A 21,957-nucleotide genomic window follows, 5' to 3' on the forward strand; every position below is an offset into this window, starting at 1 on the left:
CCAAAGAGTAACAATGAAATTGGTTTAAAACTCTCTTTCCATACACCCCACTTTTTCTCCATACACCCCACTCTCTCTCCCTACTCCCCCTCTCTCTCTCTCGATACACCCCTCTTACTCCATACACCCCTCTCACTCTCTCCATACACCCCTCTTTCTCTCTCCATACACCTCTCTCTATCTCAATACACTCCTCTTGCTCTCTCCATACACCCCCCTCTCTCTCTCTCTCCATACACCCTCTCTCTATACACCCCCCCTCTCTCTACATACACGCCTGTCACTATCTCCATACACCCCTCTCTCTATATATACACTCCTCTCTCCATACACCCCTCCCTCTCTTTAGTACACTCATCTCTACCACGCCTCCACCACCCCCACACTCTCTTGCTCTCTCTCCATCCTCTCTCCGTAGCAGCTGCAGGAGACAGAGCGAGAAACCCAGCGCCAGCACAGCGAGCAGCGCAGACCTCAACAGCAGCAGCGGTATTGTCTCTATTGCGTGTGTGTGCCGTCTGTGCCTCTGATTATCCATCCTGGGTTTAACCACGAGGCTAGATCACAGTGCGAGGAGCTAATGGATCATTGAATGATCTGGAAACAGTCCCCATCATCGGTGAACTCCTCTGGCAGGCAAGTCTGCGATAGCTGGGTTACGTAGCCCGCATGATCAGCCACCGCATGCTGCCAAAGCATGCGCGGTAGAGGATGGAAAAGATATGAGCTGATAGGTGAGTGGGTGTACGAATGTGGAGGGGTGAGTGAGTGAGTTAGTAGGAGAGTGTGTGGGTGAGTGAGTGACACAGGCTAAAGAAAAGATGGACTCATAAAGTACAAAATGATTTGGAGCTGAGTGGATTTGCCGATAACCAGTGTCAAGATCGGCCTCTGTGGAGGAGGTTCGTGAAGAATGCTACTAGGCAGTTGGAGGCAGTCACCCTCCAGTAAAAACGAAGGGTGGAAGATCGACAGTCACAGCTATCAGAGTGCCGAGTTGCTAAAACGCAGCAAGTTTACACAGTGGGGGTGATGCATCTACTATTAATCTCAGTCACTCAAATCATGGCTGCTGGGTCTGTCCCATAACCTCCTGCCTGTGAGCCTTCGATACTTCACTTGGCCTCGGAGTGCACCCAGCCTGGCACAAGCGCCATGGGAATGGCAAAGCCACATAGTGGCAATGACAGCTGTTGTTTCAATTGGTATCAGTCAATTGTTTGGGTGTTTCGTTGTCTAGGGTATATTTGAATAATGACAGTATCCTTTTGAAACCAGACTCGTTTGATATTGTTGCATGTGTAATGACAGGGTGCCATCTTTTGACCAGGAGGGTTAATCACGAGTTTAGGTGTGTTATGTAATAACCAACTATAAGGGGGGGGCGTAACTGGGTTAAAGGTAAAAGGCGGGGTAAGTCGGGAAGCTCCGGGAACCTGCTCGAAGGTTCTAGAAGGGGACGTGGCCGGAGGCGGGGCCTGGCCACGCCGGGAAGTATATAAGGGGTAAGTGACCGAAGGTTTGGGGCTTTCGTGGGGTCTGGGTCCTGGCTGCCGTCGCTGTCTTCGCCGTCATCTCTCTTCAGCATCCGGCCGCATGGCCAATTCTCTGCACAGTTCCCATCGTCATCATTGCTATATTAGTCAGCCAGCTATATAGTTAGACGCCGACGATGGGCTGTGTAATGGGTCAGCTATGCATAGCCATGTATATGTAGTGGGTTCGAATTAGGTGCATACACGACTCCTTGGGAGGCAACGCTGATTTATTAGAACGGTAAGTAATATAACACTGCACATAAGATGGTGACCACCGACCTACTCTAGCTAACGCATACTTCTCAAATACTCTAGCGTTAATCCAGCCAGGTAGGCTACTGCCAGGTCCGCTGACTGGAGGCTTGACTCCTCGTGGCGTCTTCACGATGCATCTTCGTTCTTGATACGGGCAGCCTCGAACCTCGTGAGGCGGCTGCTTATATGGGCCTCGGTGTGCCCGGGCCCCACCCCGGCCACGCCTCCCTTCGAGAACCCTCTCGAAGCCCCCCTGCTGTCCACGTGCCCTCCAAGGTGCCCCCTAGGCCCCCAGCCCCCACTGGGGTCCAGTCACGTGTCCAGCCGGGGTCACAGAGAGTGCCACGGCCTCACACCACCCTCGTGGCCTCCCGGAGCCCAGAACCGGCCCTGACGTCATTCCCGCCTCCAGCCGGGATGACGTCATGCGTGTGTGTAGACCCGCGTGGTCATGACGCTCCCCCGCATAGTGACGTCACGCTTGTGCGTGTGTACACAGTAGTGATTCTACAATCACTACATCACCCTCCCCCATCTAAAAAAAACCAGCCGTCTCGGCTGTGACAATACAGAAAAAAATCAGTGTGCCTCCAACAACAACGTCAACAAACAACCGGCGACCGACAATAATCACCCCGAGAAACATACGTACACACACCGAGAGGGGGGGAAGGGAAGAATGTATGGAATGAGGGGAACCAACAACAACATGTACATCAAAAGAACTCGTCAACCCACTTATCCCTCAGCACAGCCCATCCGTGTGAATTTGTACGCATGCACCGACATATGAATGTGGCTGCTTGACAACGGTGTAGGCAATCAACAAGGTGTGAGAGTCATGGACAGCGGCCAGTCTTCAAACGAATTCGCGTGGCCGAGCCTCCAGGGGAGGCGAGCACGCTCTCCCTGGAGGTCCTGGGGGAACTTGAAAAAGGCCCAAAAAGGGCACGGCCCCTCCCCAGGAGTTGGGCAACAGGATGAGCAGGAGTGACGTACGGGCGCTCCACTCTCCCCTTCAAGTCCACATCCGGTCAGCACAACCGGCGACTCCAACGGCGGCAGGTGCAGGAATCCTGTGACAAGAAGAAACCACCTCCTGAGGCACAGCACCACAAGCCCACGCCTCAGCTCGTCGGACACGACAGCCACCCGGCCCAGGGAAGTGGAGATGATCGTATTCCGCCCAGCGGAAGAAATAAAAACAAAAATACATAGATTCCGACGCGTTGGATGCACAACCAACACCGGTAAATCAAACCAAAACCACACAACCACCCCATAGATGGCAGGGTCTCACACCGCCCTGTTACCGTTCCACCCCACAGGTGGCAATAGGGCGAAGACCGAAAGTCTAACACCCACCTACAAACACCACTTAACATTCCGGACGTCTCCCTACGTCCCAGGTCAAGAAGTCGCACTTCAGGGTCGACCCATGTACTGGCTCAAGGAAGTCACTCTTCAAGGTCGAGCCAGTATGCTGCAACCAAAGGTACAACCGTTGGATGTTGTACAACATCCCGGGTCAAGGAAGTCATGCTTCCAGGTTGACCCATGTACTGGGCAAAGAAGTCGCACTTCAGCGTTGCCTCAGTATCTACATTTTTTGTAAAAAAAATGTTAAATCGACGTGACAAAAAAAATGCCTGCTCTTGCCCAGAAATGGTTCACACAAATACCCATGCACGCACAAAATGGCGGCCGCATGCACGACCCGCATCCCCTGCGGTTTCCCGCGCTCGCACAACTCAGAACCCCTCCCTTGAAGGCCAACCCAGACATCTCATGCCACTCGGTAGCACCCCCCACCTTTCCGACGCGCACGTGTCGGCCGTATCGGGGGAATTATAACCCAGTCTCTCTCCAAGACTCGCATCGCAGCATGTAGCTGTTCCGACCGAGCTGAGAAGACACAAGAACACCTCTCTCCAGGACTCGCATTGCAGCAATCAGCTGTCCCAACCGGGTTGAGAGGACACACCAACCCCTCTCTCCAAGCCTCGCATTGCAGCATTTAGCTGTACCAACCGAGCTGAGAGAGCAACTCACCACAAGCTCCCTGAGCCTCTGGCTCACTGTCTCAGACGCGCCTCAGAGTGTCTCGATCTCCGGGCCGCCAGGTCAAGCCATCAGCCACAGCATGACGGGACCACACTCTCCGAGCCATGTGAGTGAACTGCCCACTAGGATAGACACGCCACGGAGTGTCTCAATCTCTGGGCTGTCAGGTCAAGCCGTCAGCCACACCATGACGGGACCACACTCGTGTCAACACGCAACAATGACAGGGGGCATTCTGGTCAGGATCTTTGGCCCTGATTAGACACAGCCAGCAGCACAATCCAAATCACTGGCACCATATGTCACCATCACAATTTAACGATCCGCAACAAGGATCACAACAATGTACGTCACAACCCGTATCAGTGCAGAGAGAGTCTATGCAGTACACACAGTCCACACATCGCGATCTCGAGAAAAATCCCATACAATCAACACTTCGTTAACAAATGTGGCACAAGCTATATATTAACAATCACGAACAAAGCTCCATACAAAGCATACATTGTTAACACTCACAAGCAAAGTTTCGCACAGTCACACATTGACAACATTCACAAGCGAAGCGCCATACTGTATACCCAAAAACAATCGCGACTCCGCAACGGCAATCAAACAAAGTGTCAACAAATCATTAACCCGGCAATTCACTGGATCTTAACGGAGCCCGAGACCCCCCACATAGCCGAATTAATCATTAACTGGCTCCTTAAGATAACAATCCCGACGCCGTACTTAACAACACTGTTACAAAGCAGACACACGCACGGGCGCCGCGTCAATCTGCCACGCACCCAACCCAACTAACACGCTTCGCAACCCAGCGAGTAAAAAAAACACCTAATCGCAACCCGGCGCACGCAAGATGGGTGAAGTGTGTTTTTAGGGCCGGGTGCATTGTGTCACGACTCGCCTGAGAGGCTGTGAGGAACGGAGGCTGCACTGTGGAACTTGAAGACTCTTGGATGGTGAGCACAGGATGCCACCAAGACGGCCCAAGATCTCCCTCCACAGGCGTTGAGAATGGCGGGAACGGCGTTTTGGCGGGAACCGCATCCCGACCGCCCGCCAAGATGGCGGCCGCGCGTGCACCATGCGCGCGCGAATTTCCCGCCCAGGCACCCGCAGCAGCGGCGGCGGCGGCCTCTCTCCTACAGCTCCGTCGCTCTCTCTCCATCGATGGCGGCGAAGCAGCGACGTGATGTGCGTGCTGCTGCCCCGCCTGCAGCGCCATCTCCCTCCTTCACCGAGGCTGCAGAACCCCGGGGCTGCCCCGAAGATGATCGTCTCGCCTCCTCGTCGTGTGAAAGCGAGCAGGTAAGTTGTAGTAATCGTGCACATATTATACTGACTAGGATAACACCTAACGTTATTTATTTTTCCGCAACTTCTGACACCAAATGTAGTGGGTTCGAATTAGGTGCACACACGACTCCTTGGGAGGCAACGCTGATTTATTAGAACGGTAAGTAATATAACACTGCACATAAGATGGTGACCACCGACCTACTCTAGCTAACACATACTTCTCAAATACTCTAGCGTTAATCCAGCCAGGTAGGCTACTGCCAGGTCCACTGACTGGAGGCTTGACTCCTCTTGGCGTCTTCATGATGCATCTTCGTTCTTGATACGGGCAGCCTCGAACCTCGTGAGGCGGCTGCTTATATGGGCCTCGGCGTGCCCGGGCCCCACCCCGGCCACGCTTCCCTTCGAGAACCCTCTCGAAGCCCCCCTGCTGTCCACGTGCCCTCCGGGGTGCCCCCTAGGCCCCCAGCCCCCACTGGGGTCCAGTCACGTGTCCAGCCGGGGTCACAGAGAGTGCCACAGCCTCACACCACCCTCGTGGCCTCCCGGAGCCCAGAACCAGCCCTGACGTCATTCCCGCCTCCAGCCGGGATGACGTCATGCGTGTGTGTAGACCCGCGTGGTCATGACGCTCCCCCGCATAGTGACGTCACGCCTGTGCGTGTGTACACAGTAGTGATTCTACAATCACTACATATATATGTCGCCCAGTGATTGTGCCTAAAGTATGATAAATAAATAAGAAGTCCTCTACACGTTGTGTCTTGGAAGTTGCTCACTACATTTGGAGTCAGAAGTGCTTGGAAAAAGGAAGAATGTCCAACCATCTTCCGACGAGGAAGAAAATTACACGCAGAGCCCCCCGGCAGCCCCGGGAACTGCAGTCCCAGTCACCAACACCGCGGCTGGAGGATTGGCTGCGGCAGAGGCGGGGGAGATGGGAGCAATCTTCCCGCAGCCGCAGCCCGAAGACGGATGGCACAAGGTGACTGCGCAGCTTGCGCTCCTGCGGGCGATGGTCTCGCAGCTTGTAACGCTGCATGGACCTCGCCGGAGAGAAGGGAACAGGCGCCATTGATCGGCGTTCCGGCGGAAACGTCCACGGGTGCGGTGGCCGCCATTACATGTGGCGTGAGGACACGCGGTCGGCGGCCCGCCATTATGCAACACACGGGAGAAACACGTCCGGGAGATGCCATTATGCACTGTGCGGGAGAAACACGCAGGAGGCCGCCATTTTACGACACGGGCGTGAATCGCTAAAAGCGACTCCCGCTACAGAAAAATGTGAAAAAGGGACTGATCAGACCCGCTGATTACCTCCTGTCATGGAATTCGTCGCTGCAGGGGGTGACTGGAGCACTTTTACCTGGCATTTTGAAGCGGATTTCCGGTCAGTGAACTGGACCGAAGAGGAGGCATTGAGGGCTCTGCCGACAACGTTGGACAACGACGCCCTCACAGCGTTCCGAGCCATCCCCACTGAGAAAAATACCACTCTTCAAGGGGCATATGCCAAGATGGCGGAGGTGTACAAGCCGGGACTAGCTGCACAAGGGTGGCCTAGCTCAGGTACACAGTGGAGGAAGTTGGCTCGTCGGGGGATCGTGGCCGCATAGGGTTCCTTGGTGGTGTCAGGCTCCATCTAGCGGATCGAGGTACATGTTCTGGTGGACACAGGTGCTTCCGCCACCATTATATCTGATGTGATTTCTTTATTTGTTGCCAACAAGGAACCAGCATGTTAAGCTGGTGGTAAATGCATGCTTCGTGACGAATGGAGGGAGTATGGATATCATAGAGCAGAGAGAGGCTCGCGTCGAAATTGGCGAGATCGCGGTGGTTGGGTCTGTGTTGATCTCGAGGATGCTGGCGGTGCCCTGCCTTTTGGGCACTGATTTTTTTAGTAAGATGCTCCTCAAGATCCTGATTGATCAGGGCTGTGTGGAGATGCCATCGGGCCATAGACTGTTTTTCTTGCAGTCTCCACACAAAAGTGCGGTGGCGAGTGTCACGGTCCAGGCCCTTGCCAGGGACTCGGTGGAAATCCCGCCAGGCTCACAGATGTTAATACCGTTGTGCTACTGCAAGCAATTGCGAATTACTGACCCGGAGGCGGGAGTCCTTTTGACTTCGTACAATACAGTGACCCGTGGCCTAGCGCTGGTCGGCACACAGATAATCCTTCGCCTGAACCAGGAACTATTCTTACAGGTGCTCAATGCGGGCCCGGGAATGGCTGTGGTTCAGGCGGGGATGGTGCTGGCCCACGCAACGGCCACATGTTGCGAGGTGCCCGGATTGCACACAACGGGATTGTTGGCACAGTGGAACAGGGTGTTGGATCAGACGAGACGTGGACAGAGGCGTTGTGTCAGGAAAACCCGTAGTTGTCTCCGGTGCAGTGAGGAGAATTACGGTCACTGCTGCACGAGTTTTCGGATGTATTTAGTAAAAGTAAGTTTATCGGCCGTACCTTTCTGTTGCAATACTGCATTGATAAGGGGGAGGCCGGACCGATTCGTCAGAACTTGTATCGGTTGAGTCCACGGGAGAAAGAGCATGTGCAACAGGCGGTGGATGAGATGTTAGCCGCGGATATAATTTCTCCTTCTACCAGCCTTTGGGGAGCGCCCATGGTGCTGGTTAAGAAACATGATGGCAGTCTTAGGTTCTATGTAGATTTTCGTAATTAAATAAGGTCTCAGTGGCCGACGCGTACCTGCTCCCACGCATGGATGACTCCCTGGACACCTTGTCCGGTGCGCATTTTTTTTCTACACTCGATTTATTATCGGGGATTTGGCAACTTCCCCTTGAGGAGTCGTTGAAGCCTAAAACCGCGTTCCGCACACCCCAGGGACTCTTCCAATTTAATTGTCTCCCGATGGGATTGTATTCGGCCCTGGCCACCTTTCAGCGGCTTATGGAACTGGTTTTGGCTGGCCTACAGTGGGACTCATCTATTTTGATGATATTATCGTGTTCAGTCGCACTTTTGAAGAACACCTCCAGTGGTTGCGATCTATGTCCGTTAGGATTCGATCAGCTAATCTGAAATTGAAGCCTGCTAAATGTCATTTGCTGCAAACTTCCGTGCATTACTTGGGTCACATCGTTAGTTTGAATGGAATAGCCATGGACCCTGAGAAAACGGCATGCGTGCGAGATTGGCCGACCCGCAAGTCCGTGGGTGAAGTGCGCAGCTTCGTTGGGTTTGCGTCATATTATCGCAGATTCGTGCCGCAGTTTGCCACGGTGGCTAAGCCCCTACATGCTCGGACTGCCAAGAACAAGTGATTCAAGTGGGAGGTAGAGGAGGAGGCTGCGTTTGTAGCCCTTTGTGAGCGCCTATCCAACGTGCCCCAACTCGACTATCTGGATTTCTCCCTGCCGTTAGTTTTCGACGACATGGACGCTAGTAGTAACACAGGTATAGGAGCCGTCCTGTCCCAGGTAGTTGCGTATGGCAGCCGCGTCTTGTCCGCTGCAGAACAGTGCTACTGTGTTACCCGCAGGAAACTGTTGGCCATGGTGTACTTTGTACAACAGTATAGGCTTTAACTCTACGGCAGATAATTTATTGTTCACACCGATCACGCGGCCCTTCAGTACTCCCTGCAAGTGGACCAACCTTCCGGCCAGCTCTCACACTGGCTGGAAATTCTCCAGGAGTACTCATTCCGAGTGATATATCGTAAAGGGGTGCAGCATTGCAATGCTGACGCATTATCCCACCTGCCCCAAGGGGTGAGCTGTGCGTGCTCATCCGGCGCGGGTCATTGTAAACGCCCGGCGGCAGGACCTGCAGCTGTCATAACGGCACTTGATGAAGGGTAGCCCGCCGGGGGGTTCGCGCCGGGTGACAGCGTTTTGCACCTTACGTGCGCCGAGTGGGGGCAGTTGCAGATGGAGGATGTGTCCCTTATGGCTTTGCGGCATCATGCTGAATCGGGGCACAAAGAGTCTGCTCCCTCTGACGCCCCACGACCGGTCCTTCGGGACTACCTTTTGATGTTGGGGGATGAAGGGCTGCACCGTCATCGCACTGTGGTTCCTACCACCCTTCGAGGAAAATTGACTCGAGTGGTGCACGAGGACAAATTGTTACATCTTGGAGTGCATAAGACGTTGTTAACGTTGCAGCGCGACTTTTATTGGCCGGGAATGTTGATCGACGTGCATCACTTAAGGGTTGTATGAACTATGCGTGCAGAAAACTGCCGCTAAGGAAGTCCCAGCCTTCACTGCAGCCCATCTCAGTATCGCGGATTAACGAGTTGGTTGCGCTCGATATTCTAGGACCCTTTCCGGCCAAGCAGAGTGGGAATACGTTTCTCCTGGTTGGTGTTGAATATTTTTCACAGTAGCCGATGGCTTGACCGTTGCCCAACCAGTCGGCAGCTTCCATTGCCAAGGCAATTTTGCAGAGATTATGTAATGGATAAAAGGGGCCCCAGGCAGCTTCTCACGGATCAAGGGAGGAATTTTTCATCGAAGCTATTGCACGAAGTTTGTGACGCAATGGGCACTAGGAAGATTAGTACGTCGCCATATCATCCCCAAACAGACGGGATGGTGTAACACCTGCATAGAACCCTGACATCCATGCTTCGTTAGGCGGTTAGTGTGGCTCAAACTGATTTGGATATGCATGTTCTGGGTGTCCTGGCAGTATAAAGGATGACTCCCCATGCTTCCACGGGATTTTAACCGTTTGTTCTCATGTATGGAAGAGAAAATGAACCTTCCATGGAGGTTCAATTGGGTCTGTCAGAGAACAAGGGTAAAACGATCTTGCCTACACCCCTGCATATTATGCTAAAGCGCGTTTCAGCAGCACGCGAAGCGGCCAAGGCAAACACCGCCAAAGCACAGACGGCTAACGAAAGAAATGCGGGGCGGCATGACTATGTGCTGCATTGGGCCATAGGGGACCGGGCATGGATGCACTGCCCACTGGTGCCGTTGGGAACGTCCCTGAAAAGCATCGGCTGTGACAAGGTCCCGTGGAAGTGGTGGAGGTCAATCAGCCACAGTGCGTGCGTATACGAGTGGGCCGTCGCCGTTCGTTTGTCCATCCATCGTGGTTGAAGCCTTATGTTCCTCCCCAAACTGACACCTCATCTCCAAGTTTTGTATGGTCGGTGTCTAATGTGTCCTACGAGCCAGGGGAAGTGGCCACAGAGAGGGTGCATCAGAAGGATTGTGTTGTGCCGCCCACAGTTTCCGAGCCCCTGAAGGTTGGTGGGTTACGAGGTCTCGCCGAATGCGAGGGGCCGTCGGCTGCGACCCGGCCCACCTCACCTTTGAAGCCAGGGATGGAACTAACTTCTCCGGGTCTTCTGTTCGAGCCCACATCCCCTGTAAAGAATGCAAAGATTTCCCCCATGCATGGAGGACTCGGTCAAAATGTTTTGGATTCCGGTAATAGGAATGTCCCCGTGTGTGTGTATGAGGGGGGGGGGGGGTTTGGGGTCGTGCTCACGCGTTATGCTGAGGGGAAAAAAATGCCTTTCTCTCTCCCTCCCTCTTTCTCTTCTCACCTCTTCCCTCTATCTTCCCGAGTTGTAGCTTGGGTCTTCCCTCTACCTTCCCGAGTTGTTGCTTGGGTCTTCCTTTTTCATTGCAGATTGTTCCGCCTTAACAAAAACATTGTTGTTGTCTTCGTTTTTTTAACTGTTTTTTTGCGGAACTCTTCTGCTTCTTTTGTTTGATTTTGTTAGTATTAGCTGGGATGGCTATCTTTTAAACGTGGCGTGGGGGGGGGGGGGGGGGGGGGTGGTGATGTAATGACAGGGTGCCATCTGTTGACCAGGAGGGGTAATCACGAGTATGGGTGCGTTATATAATAACCAACTATAAGTGGGGCATAACTGGGGTAATGGTAAAGGGCGGGGTCAGTCGGGGAAGCTCCAGGAACCTGCTTGAAGGTTCTATAAGGGGGCATGGCCGAAGGTTCGGGGCTGTCGTGGGGTCCGGGTCTTTGCTCCTGTCGCTGTCTTCATCATCATCTCTCTTCAGCGTCCAGCTGCATGGCCGATCTCTGCACAGCTCCCATCGTCATCGTCGTTATAATAGTCAGCCAGCAAAAACAGCGCACTATCAGAGTGTGTCAGTTTTTGTGCCAGTTAAAAGGGTAAAACCTATTCCTATATCTTGTTACTGGCAAAGGAGGTCTCATAATGTAAATGCTCACCCCGAGCCCTCAATACTCTGATAGTGCGCTGTTTTTTAGTTGTACGCCTTTTGGCGTCTTCTGGTCCAACACCAATGGAGACTAGGCTCTAAGAAAAGCTGTCTCGGGTGTGGACCAATCAAATTCAAGGACAGTGCATATTATTATCAGAGTTGTCTTTTTTGTTTGCATTTTGACTGCTTGTGTTGTGGTTATTGCAAACATGATGCCTTGAATAAAGGTGTCAGTTTTTGTGCCAGTTAAAAGGGTAAAACCTATTCCTATATCTTGTTACTGGCAAAGGAGGTCTCATAATGTAAAAGTTTAACATACATACACACATACTTGCAATGCTGTATTTGTATTGTGACTTAAGGTCAATTTGACTGGGGTCTGTAATCTCAAGTCGGCTAAACTAATTTGTTCAATGATATACCCACACCATTATTTCTCTAATGGGAGCGGTGGCACTTTGGTTAGTGCACTGCGCTACGATTCATGCTCATTGCCAACATCAGTAAGGAATATCTGAACCGGCGCTGGGCCTCTTCTATGTCGACTCAGTCTTAAATGAGTACTAGTTGCAGTCTGTAAACATGGGCACTGGGTAGACAAATGCGGCCCGGCGTGGTGCTGGCCACTTAGCCCCTTGTGTGCCTTGCCGGTCTAAATCGGTGTTGCTAAAGACTATAGAGGGATATTTGACTTTATTGCGCTGTGATCTGGATTTTGTTTAAACAGGTGCTGAGCACGGGCCCCAAAACGTCAAGCGGTCAGCAACAAACAGCACCGTCAGAGGTAAGAGTTAACACGTGTCTTGAATAGAGCAAGGTTAGAGCTTGGCGGATGGGACGATGCTGGGAGTAGAGAATTCCACAGTGGAGCCATGCGGGGGAAGAAGCAGACAGAGAGGAGTTGGATCGTGATCTTCTCTGGCACTGCTCTGTCTGTGCGGCAGCTCCTTGGCTGCCATCTTCTCCGTGCTCCTCTGTTCTCTGTCCTCCTCCTCTCACTATTTTGTTTTCCATTTGATCCACAACATTCGTGTCCATCATCCCATGTACTACGAGTTCAATCCACTTCTTTCTCATTCCGATGACTTCCATGATCATTCTTCTTTCATTGATGCCATTCAGGATTCCTTCATTGGTCCTCGTCTCTGCCCATCGTACTCTCCATCCTGCACATCTCGAAGCTTCTAACTGTCTCACTTTCTTCCGCTTCTGTGTCCACGTTTCCACTCTGTAAAAAGCTACACTCCACACCATTGCCTTGATTATTGTAATAATAATACTCCATATTTATAGAGTACCATAGAACTCGCAGTGGCGCTCGCCTGTCCACTTGTCATTTTTCAAACGCTTTGGTGAAAGATGCTCGTTCTAAGTTTGTTTTGGAAGCTGGCCTGGACAGATGCCGGTTGCTTGGTAATTGGTGGAAGGCCCCAACCAAGCGAATTCCAGATGACCATTTCTGCATCGCTGAAAGTGCGATCTGCGATTAGCAGTCTTGTTATAGGCGGAGTCTTTCTTGAGCGTAAGAAGTGCTAATTTATAATCGCCTTCCTGGCACAGTAGCAGCCAGGAGGATGAATCCCACATTCCTATGGTGGTGGTAACGTTAACTACTCTTAACGTCCCGACAAAGTGATATTTATTTTATCGACACGAGAGAGATTATAGGCCAAGTCAACCACCAACCATTGTTTGAATTCGCAATCTTCCACTGTAAGCAGCTCACTTTACTGCTGAGCCACCTGGCTGGATGCGTAGCCTATTTGTGCTAAACTATTATTGTAAAAAATGCCATGCTTTTCCAGCATGACAAATTTGGTATCTCGATATAAATTTGGTATCTCGATATGTGCTTATATTGCCAGCCCTGGTACTATGGGGCATTAGGTGTCACCAAGCTTCCATATTCTGGACTTCATTTGATCCATGTGCAGCCACATTGCTGATTTCTGAGACGATGACGAATCTCACCGTGCATAACCCTCCAGTTGTAACTGTGTGTGTCGTCAGTGCTGGCTACGAGGGTAGGGGAATGCAATGGAGATGGGCGTGGCTCTGCTGGTGATGGTCGTCCTGATGGTGGGAGCTGCGTGGAGCCATGGGACTTCCATCTTCAATGGCTGCCAGATAAGAGGAGTCAGAGCCGACTGCTCACGCCTGCGCCTGCAATCTGTGCCTGAATACCTCCCAGTCACCATAACCTCTCTGGACCTGTCCTACAACGAGATCTCTAGCATTCAGAGAGAGCACCTGTCAGCACTTTTACAGCTAAAATCTCTCAATGTGGCCTTCAACCAAATATCAAGCATTGACCCCTGGGTTTTCTTAAACAACTCTGCTTTAGAAGACATTGACCTGAGTAATAACAGATTACCAGGGGCGTGGGATGACTCCTTTGCTGTTCTCAAGTCTGTAAGATCTCTGGACGTTAGAAACAACTCCTATAATTCTTTACATATTCCAGGTTCCTTCACATCTCTCAAGACTCTGTATCATCTAAAGGTTGGGGGTGCGAATGTCACCGAAATGTACCAAAGTGTCAGCAAGACAATGGAACTGGAACATCTCTCCATTGTGACTGGAGACCTGACCATCTACACTAGAGGTTCTCTGTCGGCATTCCACAGTCTAAAGAGTGTTACTCTGGCCTTAACCATGCACACAAACATTGAGCTGCTCACTGACATCATCTGTGATGTCTCCTGTAACAGTGTGGAGTTGCAATTGGAATTCCTTAATTTTACTGATTACTCTCGTGATGTAAACCCTTTTCAATGTATTTCAAAGCCACAGAGCATGGTAGAAGTGTTAACTATATCACATACCTGCGTCGAAGATTCTGCTGCCAAATTTCTGGTAAATGAAGTAATAGAATCTACGAAACTAAGATGTTTGAATTTACGACACATTGAATATGAAGGCTATGGTTATTTTGCTTTAAAGGATAGTTTAAAATCTGCTCCCAATGTACGGCATATATTTATTGAAAACTTTAATATCAAAGTATTTAATTCGTTTTATGCACTTCTAAATCTCAAACCTTTCTTAATTAACGTTCAATCATTGGTCTTAAATTTTGTACACCTCTATTACTTTCCTTGTGAAGTTTTAAGTGGCCTAACAAGTATCGTTACCCTTGACATTTCGGGTAATTTGTTGACAGAATATACTTCATTCCTGACATGCTCTAATGTACGACTACCTTACCTTATGGAACTAATTTTTAGGAAAAACCATTTGACTCATATACAGAATGTCGGTGCCATGTTAATAAGTTGTCCCTCTTTGAAACTGCTTGATGTTTCTGAAAATCAGATCGTCAGTGAATGGAGTTCTAATTGCAAGTGGCCTTCGAATTTACAAGTTTTCAACATCTCGTCCAATTTACTGACAGATGACGTGTTTGACTGCTTGCCCACCTCACTGCAGTCGCTCGACGTGAGCAACAATAAGATCCAAAACGTTAACAATAAATTGATGAAGTTTAAAAACCTAAAAGAGCTGCACTTGAGTAACAACAAGATTAATACCATCCCAGTGGAGTTGCTCCAGGCATTGCCCTGGCTGAAGGTGCTGACGATCGCCGGAAACATATTGTGGACAGTGGAGCCCTCTGTCCTGCACCATCTGGGTAATCTCACCCTGCTGGACATGAGGGGAAACCCATTCTATTGCACGTGCAACATCCGCCACTTTGTCACTTTCTGTGAGAATTCCTCACCATTGCGCATTGAAGGATGGCCAGCTGAATATCACTGCTCCAATCCAGAGAATGAAGTTGGTAAACAGCTGTCCTCGGTCTCCTACCCCACACTCTACTGTGACACAACAATGAAGAGCGTGATAGCTTGTGTTACCACATTCGTGTGCACTGCTCTCCTGGTCGGGCTCTGTTGGTACCTGGATGCGCTGTGGTACGTGCGCATGACGTGGGCTTGGCTCCAAGCCAAGCGACGGAATTTCCTCGCAGATCCGGATGAAAATTCAGTCTACGATGCGTTTGTGTCGTACAGCCAGCAGGACGCAGCCTGGGTAATGCAGCAGCTTATGCCTGAGCTGGAGTCACACTCAGTACCACCATTCCGACTCTGCGTGCACGAGCGGGACTTTATTCCCGGCCGCCATATCATGGACAACATTATTGACTGCATCGAGCTGAGCCGCAAGACTCTCTTTATCATCTCACAGAGTTTCGTGGAGAGCGAGTGGTGCCACTACGAGCTGTACTTCGCGCAGCAGCGCCTCATTGAGAGCCGAGACGACGCTCTGGTGCTCGTTCTGCTGGAGCCCATTCCACACAACTCGGTGCCCAGCCGCTTCTGCCGGCTGCGTTGCCTCATGAAGCGCAAGACCTACCTGGAGTGGCCTGCACACCGCGGGAAGCAGGCCCTCTTCTGGGCCAACCTGCGAGCCACGCTTGGTCGACAGAAACAACAGGAACCCAAGAACGAAGCCATTGCTTTGGCACCTCCATAAAAGCCCGCCTGCAAATTACATTGCTGATCCTATTATGCACAGAGGTGTAGAAGTCTTGATTTGAAGCTTTCGTTACTGCAGGAATTCATACTCTCTAGTTCTTTCGGTAAAGTCACGTATATAGAAAAAGTTATAAAAGAAACACGACGTTTCGGTCGAAACACAAGCGTCCATCACCAGGTGAGAAAATTATCTGCTGTTGTGGCTTTATATAGGCACGATATGGGGGGGAGGGGGTTAGAGTCGTGGCTGCAGGAGTTCACGGGGGAGAGGGTTTGTGGTGTGCAGGGACGGGTGGGGCTGGATAAATTAGCATGTCAATGAGCTTGAATTCCTCTTTGGTTCTCTCGGTAAAGTCACGTAGAAAGAAAATAAATGAAATAATAGAGAACGACGTTTCGATTGCAACACAAGCAACCGTCATCAGGTAGAATTAAATTTGAGAGACAAAACAGACACGGAGACACACAGACAGACAAACAAGCAGAGAGAGACAACACAGACACACAGAGAGACACTGTCGGGGAGGCTGCCCCCCGCCTCCCCGTTCACCTGTGACCCACCGTTCTCCGACTCTCCCCCCCTCGCTGCTGCCCCTCGTGGCATGATTTATTTAAATCATGCCATGAGGGGCTGTACGAACCACCTTGCGAATACGCCGCTGTGCCCCTTTCGTATATGCTAACCACGAGCTGCGCAGTGGCGAGAGCACCCACGCGGGTAGAATACCCGCTCGTGCGAGAACACCGGACACCACAACGCGCAGGCTCACAAGTTAACGTGCGCGTGCGAGCGTGCACGCGCAGGCAAGATGTATGCTCGTGCGAAAACACAGGACACCACAACACGCAGGCTCAACACCATGCACCCCTCTCCGTATTTGCAGAGACAACACAACAAGGTTTAATGTCTACTGGCGATTTATTCTCCGTTTAATGAAGTTAATCTACCCGTATCAGTGTGGGTCAGCAGGGCAGGTCTAACCTATCTCCCGGCGGGTCTAGGACCCAATTTGCCTGGTCTCTCCCTACTCACTCTCCTTAACGGATATTCCCCCTTGGCCTTACCTCTCTCCTCTGTACTTAAGATCCGATCTCGAGGTGTAGGAAGTCGCAGAAAGGCGAGGCTGCACGTGGCTTTTGCTGGGAACTGGACCTGGCTGCTCTGCGACCCGTCTCACGGACGTTCGAGTAGCAATGGACGATCACTCCTCGGTCCGTCACTCCAGACGACCCTGAGCAAAAGAGAGCTTGCTCCCTGATCTCTATCCCTTTTTATCCCCCTACATCAAAGCCAACGTGCCGCGAACCCGCTGGCCTCTCATCCAATCCGGAGTCTCAGATTTCCCACTCTTGGCCAATCAAATTAGTCCCCTCTCCGACGCCCGCCCTCCATTGTTTAACCAAGTGCACGGCCGAGGGATCCTCCACCACTACCGCCCCAACACACGTGGTGCCAGGGCGAGGTCCCTGCACACGTGGTGCGGAGACAAGGGCCCCCCCTTGCCTTCCTGTCACTCGCTACTCTGCCCCACCCCCCTACCCACCTGCTGACTCGTGTCGAGTGTGGATGCTTTCTACCCATGGTGGCTTCAGCAGCCCCCATCGTGACCATGTAATTACTACTCAGGTCACGGCGTCGCGGTGCGCGTCACCCTCGGGGGAGGTCGCTCAATTCCCTGGTCGCAGGAAACCGTGAAGTTTTCGTCCCATAAGGGGGCTTCTGGGTGAAAACCTGCTGGCCAGGTGACCTCCCCTCGGGGCTCTTTGTGGGGGTGTGTGTGTGTGTGTGTTCATGTGGGGGGTGGTGGGGGAAGCGCTGTGACGGAAGCCGGGTGGCTTCGTTGCTGCAGCCTCCCCGCCCCCCACCGCAGGTATGGCTCCCATGGAGCGGCTTCGCTGCCATGGCACCACAACACACACAACATGGACACACAGAGACCCAATGCCTCTGTGTCGAGGCCTTAAATAGAGAGAGAGGGGGGGGGGGGGGGGGTTGGGCAGAGGTACCTGCTGGAGCAGTGAAATTAGCATGTCAATGAATCCATCCTGAAGCAACCGAGGGAAAGAAGATCGAATGGCCCTATGAGAGCCTGGTAAAGCTTCAAATAAAGTTTGAGCTTGAATTAATAACCAAAAACAAAAACGGCACGGGTGGGTGAGTGAAAATCACAGCAGTAAAAATTTGACGTGCTTTATCACGTCCTTCCAATGATTGCTCAATATGAATCCATCTTCTCGAATAAAGTTTTTTCTGTGTTTGTATATCTGGATGGCTTCATGAACAAATCTCTGAAGGTGGCCCAAGGGTTTGCAGAGCACCTTGGTCTGGGAGAAAACAGTGTCACGTGTGCCCACAGAGTTGCAACAATGATCCGCCACCACCGAAGTGTTGGTTCTACCGTATTTCAAATCCGCTTTGTGTTCGCGAACCCGGTCTGAGACATGTCGCTTCGCTTCACCAATGTAACTGCTGTCGCAGACACAACTCAGCTTATAGTCACCAGGACATTGCATGTCCAGAATCGCATCCTTCACCGATGGGATCAAATCACGGATTTTGTGTACTGTATTGAACCGAACTTGGATCTTGTAAGGCACTGCCTTGGTAAGGCACTGCCTTGGTAAGGCACTGCCTTACCAACACTTCACCTGAAATGGTACTTTCTACAAACAGAATGAAGGTACCCCAATGGGCTCTCTATCACCAGTGGTAGCGAATATTTTCATGGCTAAATTTGTGACAGATGCCATCCAAACATCCACCCGACGTCCTTCCTTGTGGAAGAGATACGTAGATGACACGTTCGTCATCTGGCCACATGGCCTGACGGCACTATAACAATTTCTCAACCACATTATTCCCATACACCCACCTATCAAATTCACCATGGAAGTGGAAAATGATGGCAAGCTACCATTCCTGGATGTTTTGATCGAGAATAGACCTGATGGCTCGTTGGGACACTATGTCTATAGGAGAGCCACCCACATGGATTCCTATCTAAAGCCTGACTTCCACCACCATCCAGCCCAGAAGAATTCCCTCATCAAGACACTACACCATAGGGCTTGTTGCATCTCCGACCAGCACCACCTAGCCAGTGAGCTTGAGCACGTATGCCAGGCTTTCAGGAGGAATGGATATTCTGACGGCACAATCCGCAAAGCTGCATCCCCAACCATGGGTAGAGAACCATCTGAGGAGCTAATCAAAACCATTACCTTGCCATACATAGCAGGGGTTACCAAAAGGATTTCCAAAATCTTGAACAAACACAAGATCCAAGTTCGGTTCAATACAGTACACAAAATCCATGATTTAATCCCATCGGTGAATGATGCGATTCTGGACATGCATTGTCCTGGTGTCTATAAGCTGAGTTGTGTCTGCGGCAGCAGTTACATTGGTGAAACGAAGCGACATGTCTCAGACTGGGTTCGCGAACACAAAGCGGATTTGAAACACGGTAGAACCAACACCTCGGCGGTGGTGGATTATTGTTTCAACGCTGTGGGCACACATGACATTGTTTTCTCCAAGACCAAGGTGCTCTTCAAACCCTCGAGCTACCATCAGAGATTTGTTCATGAAGACATACAGATATACAAACACAGAAAAAACTTTAATCGAGAAGATGGATTCAGATTGAGCAAACATTGGAAGGATGTCATAAAGCACGTCAAGTTTTAACTGCTGTGATTTTCACTCACCCACCCGTGCAGTTTTTGTTTTCGGTTACTAATTCAAGCTCATTGACATGGTAATTTCTCCAGCCCCACTCGTCCCTGTACACCACAAACCCTACCCCCTCTCCCCCCCGTGCCAGCCCCCACCCGTCCCTGCACGCCACAAACCCTCTCCCCCGTGAACACCTGCAGCCACGACTCTACGAAACTCCTCCCTCCCTTCCCCCCCTCCCGTGCCTATATAAAGCCACAACAGCAGATCATTTTCTCACCTGATGACGGACGCTTGTGTTGCGACCGAAACGTCGTGTTTCTTTTATTATTTTTTCTATCTACGTGACTTTACCGAAAGAACCAGAGAGTATAGAGGTGTAGAACTTTGGATAATAGGATGGAGTAATTGATTTCAAAAATTACTTTCTGTTTGAAATTATCTCTATTGTATTACGATGGAGTAACTGGCGTTTTGACACATACATCTTAATTTCTTAAACTCCCTACAATTGCAAAGCCACGCCTCACATTAGGGAATTTGAATTTACTTCAAGGGTATTCACCCAACGTCCTTTGAAAATGTAACATATAGGAAGCCCTCGTTTAATGTGATAGATGCACGCTTTAAAGGTGGCGCGTTAAGCTAACAATGCTTTAAGCGATAATTTCTGAGAGTATGCTTGCTGCTGCCTCACAGTATAATTCTGCATACTGTATCAAACAGCTCAGCCGCACAGTTCAAGAAAGTAGTTACCGTAATCGTCGGTGCTCTAATGGGCGCCATCCATGTGATAATTAATGTTTCACGTTATAATGGGTAAGTTCTGTCTAATTACGGTATGTATTCCGCATTAAAACGGTCCACGTTATAATTGGAAAATTCTGCGTTGTGTAAAAAGGGTTCCCTGATGGAAGAACTGCATTATAGCGAAAATGCGTTGTGTGAACACGCTTTAAGCGAGAATTTACCGTACTGCCTATGCTAGCCTGTTCTTGACTGTCCAGCTTAAATGTAAAATATTCTTTAAGACTGTGTTTTTATATACGTTACATTTGGGGATAGTGTCAAATATGATTGTTGCACAATATTGAACCAAGCATCACGTTACTGCTATTCCATTGCTTTGACATTTGTAAGCCCAATATTTTGCACAGCTTTAATGTTTATGATTTTGAGCCTCTTTTTTAAATAAAACATGGGCAGAACATTTACTGCTGGCTTTGTGGAAGTGAATGTTGTTTTGCATTCTTGTCAAAAAAGCTGATCTGCTGTACAACCGTGTTATGATTGCATTCTTTCCACATCAGTTATCTAAATAATGGAATAGTTGTGGAAGTCGCTGTTAATCCATTGTATGTCTAGTGACAGCGCTGACTGTTATACAACAGCTGCAACTGCAGGTAGACACTTAGCGCACACGCCGTTGAGCATATACACGGGTGTGCCAGCAGGCTGGAGGAACTGGGGCAAAGGTAGACCGTGTGGGGTGGCCGCTGGAACCCTCTGGTGGGTTCGAGAAGGGAGGCGTGGCTAGGGCAGAGCCAAGCCGCGCCGAGGGGAATATAAGCAGCAGAGAGTGAAAGCTCCGGGCTGCCGGTTCTGGGAGTGGACTCGTCTGGTCATCGCTGTCGTCGTCGCCGCCTTCGTCGCCGCCTTCGTCGCTGCCGCCTTCGCCCGATCATTGCACGGCCGAACAGGAGTTGGCTGTCTCGGTCGACGCCGTCAGTGCAACGCAGACAGGGTCGTGTCTGGGCCAGGTCGTACGGCAGCGTGGTCATGAGAGAGGGGACTGGAGTTGGTGGCATGAACACAATAAAAGGGAAGGACGGTGCCTCCTGCGACTACCTCGTCTCCGACTGAGTGTGTGTGTGACACACGCCACCCGCACACACACACACAAGCCTCGAGGAGAAGGAAGAAGAGACCTACGATACTACATATGTATCAATTATGACGGAACGGAGCATGTCTTGTAATATTTGGGTTGGGTCCGATTGGAGTCCAGGGTGAGTCCGGGTCAGTCCGTGGTGGGTCAGGGGTGGGTTAGGGTGAGTCCGTGATGGGTCACGGGTGGGTCCTGAGCAGGTTTGGAATTTCTGGAGCTATTTTTCTGGAGCACGTATTGCTTTATATACCATGCTCCTTTGTGAGGCATCTCACATGCTAACTTAAGGAGTCTAGATTAAATTACAGGGAGTCCGCATTTTATTCCAGGGAGTATGGATTCCATAGTGGGAGTCCGGATTCCGAATCAAAGCATTACAATTACACTTCCCAGAATCCAAATTCCAACGCCATGGAATTCGGATAAAAAAAGTATTTGTGTTAGGGCTATAAGGTTGACAGGGCTATAGGGTTAGGACTACAGTGTTGTGGTAGATATACTGCAAGACCGTAGCCATGGAGTCAACATTGGGGGGGACCAAATCTTCCAGGGTGT

At 50.7% G+C, this 21,957-nt stretch overlaps 1 protein-coding gene across 4 annotated transcripts; it reads left to right on the plus strand.

Annotated features, from left to right (window-relative positions):
• The first annotated feature begins 154 nt into the window (after positions 1-154).
• On the plus strand, positions 155-20,728 carry LOC116957696 (toll-like receptor 2). Of its 4 annotated transcripts, XM_032980010.2 has the most exons (4): positions 155-489; positions 10,392-10,592; positions 12,085-12,141; positions 13,368-20,728. In XM_032980010.2, the coding sequence occupies exon 4, from the start codon at positions 13,395-13,397 to the stop codon at positions 15,831-15,833; it is 2,439 nt and encodes an 812-aa protein (XP_032835901.1). In that variant the 5' UTR covers positions 155-489; positions 10,392-10,592; positions 12,085-12,141; positions 13,368-13,394; the 3' UTR covers positions 15,834-20,728. The 4 variants fall into 4 exon arrangements, with proteins under 4 accessions (XP_032835901.1, XP_032835900.1, XP_032835903.1 ...); XM_032980009.2 differs by lacking the exon at positions 10,392-10,592; XM_032980012.2 differs by lacking the exons at positions 155-489; positions 10,392-10,592 and adding an exon at positions 496-734.
• Positions 20,729-21,957: the final 1,229 nt, after the last annotated feature.

This window comes from Petromyzon marinus, chromosome 82 (assembly GCF_048934315.1).
Source record: "Petromyzon marinus isolate PM22_M1 ecotype Great Lakes invasive population chromosome 82, UKy_Petmar_22M1.pri1.0, whole genome shotgun sequence".
NCBI lineage: Eukaryota > Metazoa > Chordata > Hyperoartia > Petromyzontiformes > Petromyzontidae > Petromyzon > Petromyzon marinus.

Excerpts from the sequence above, each read along its gene's own strand:
- LOC116957696 (XM_032980010.2), top strand. The coding sequence starts at position 13,395 with ATGGAGATGGGCGTGGCTCTGCTGGTGATGGTCGTCCTGATGGTGGGA.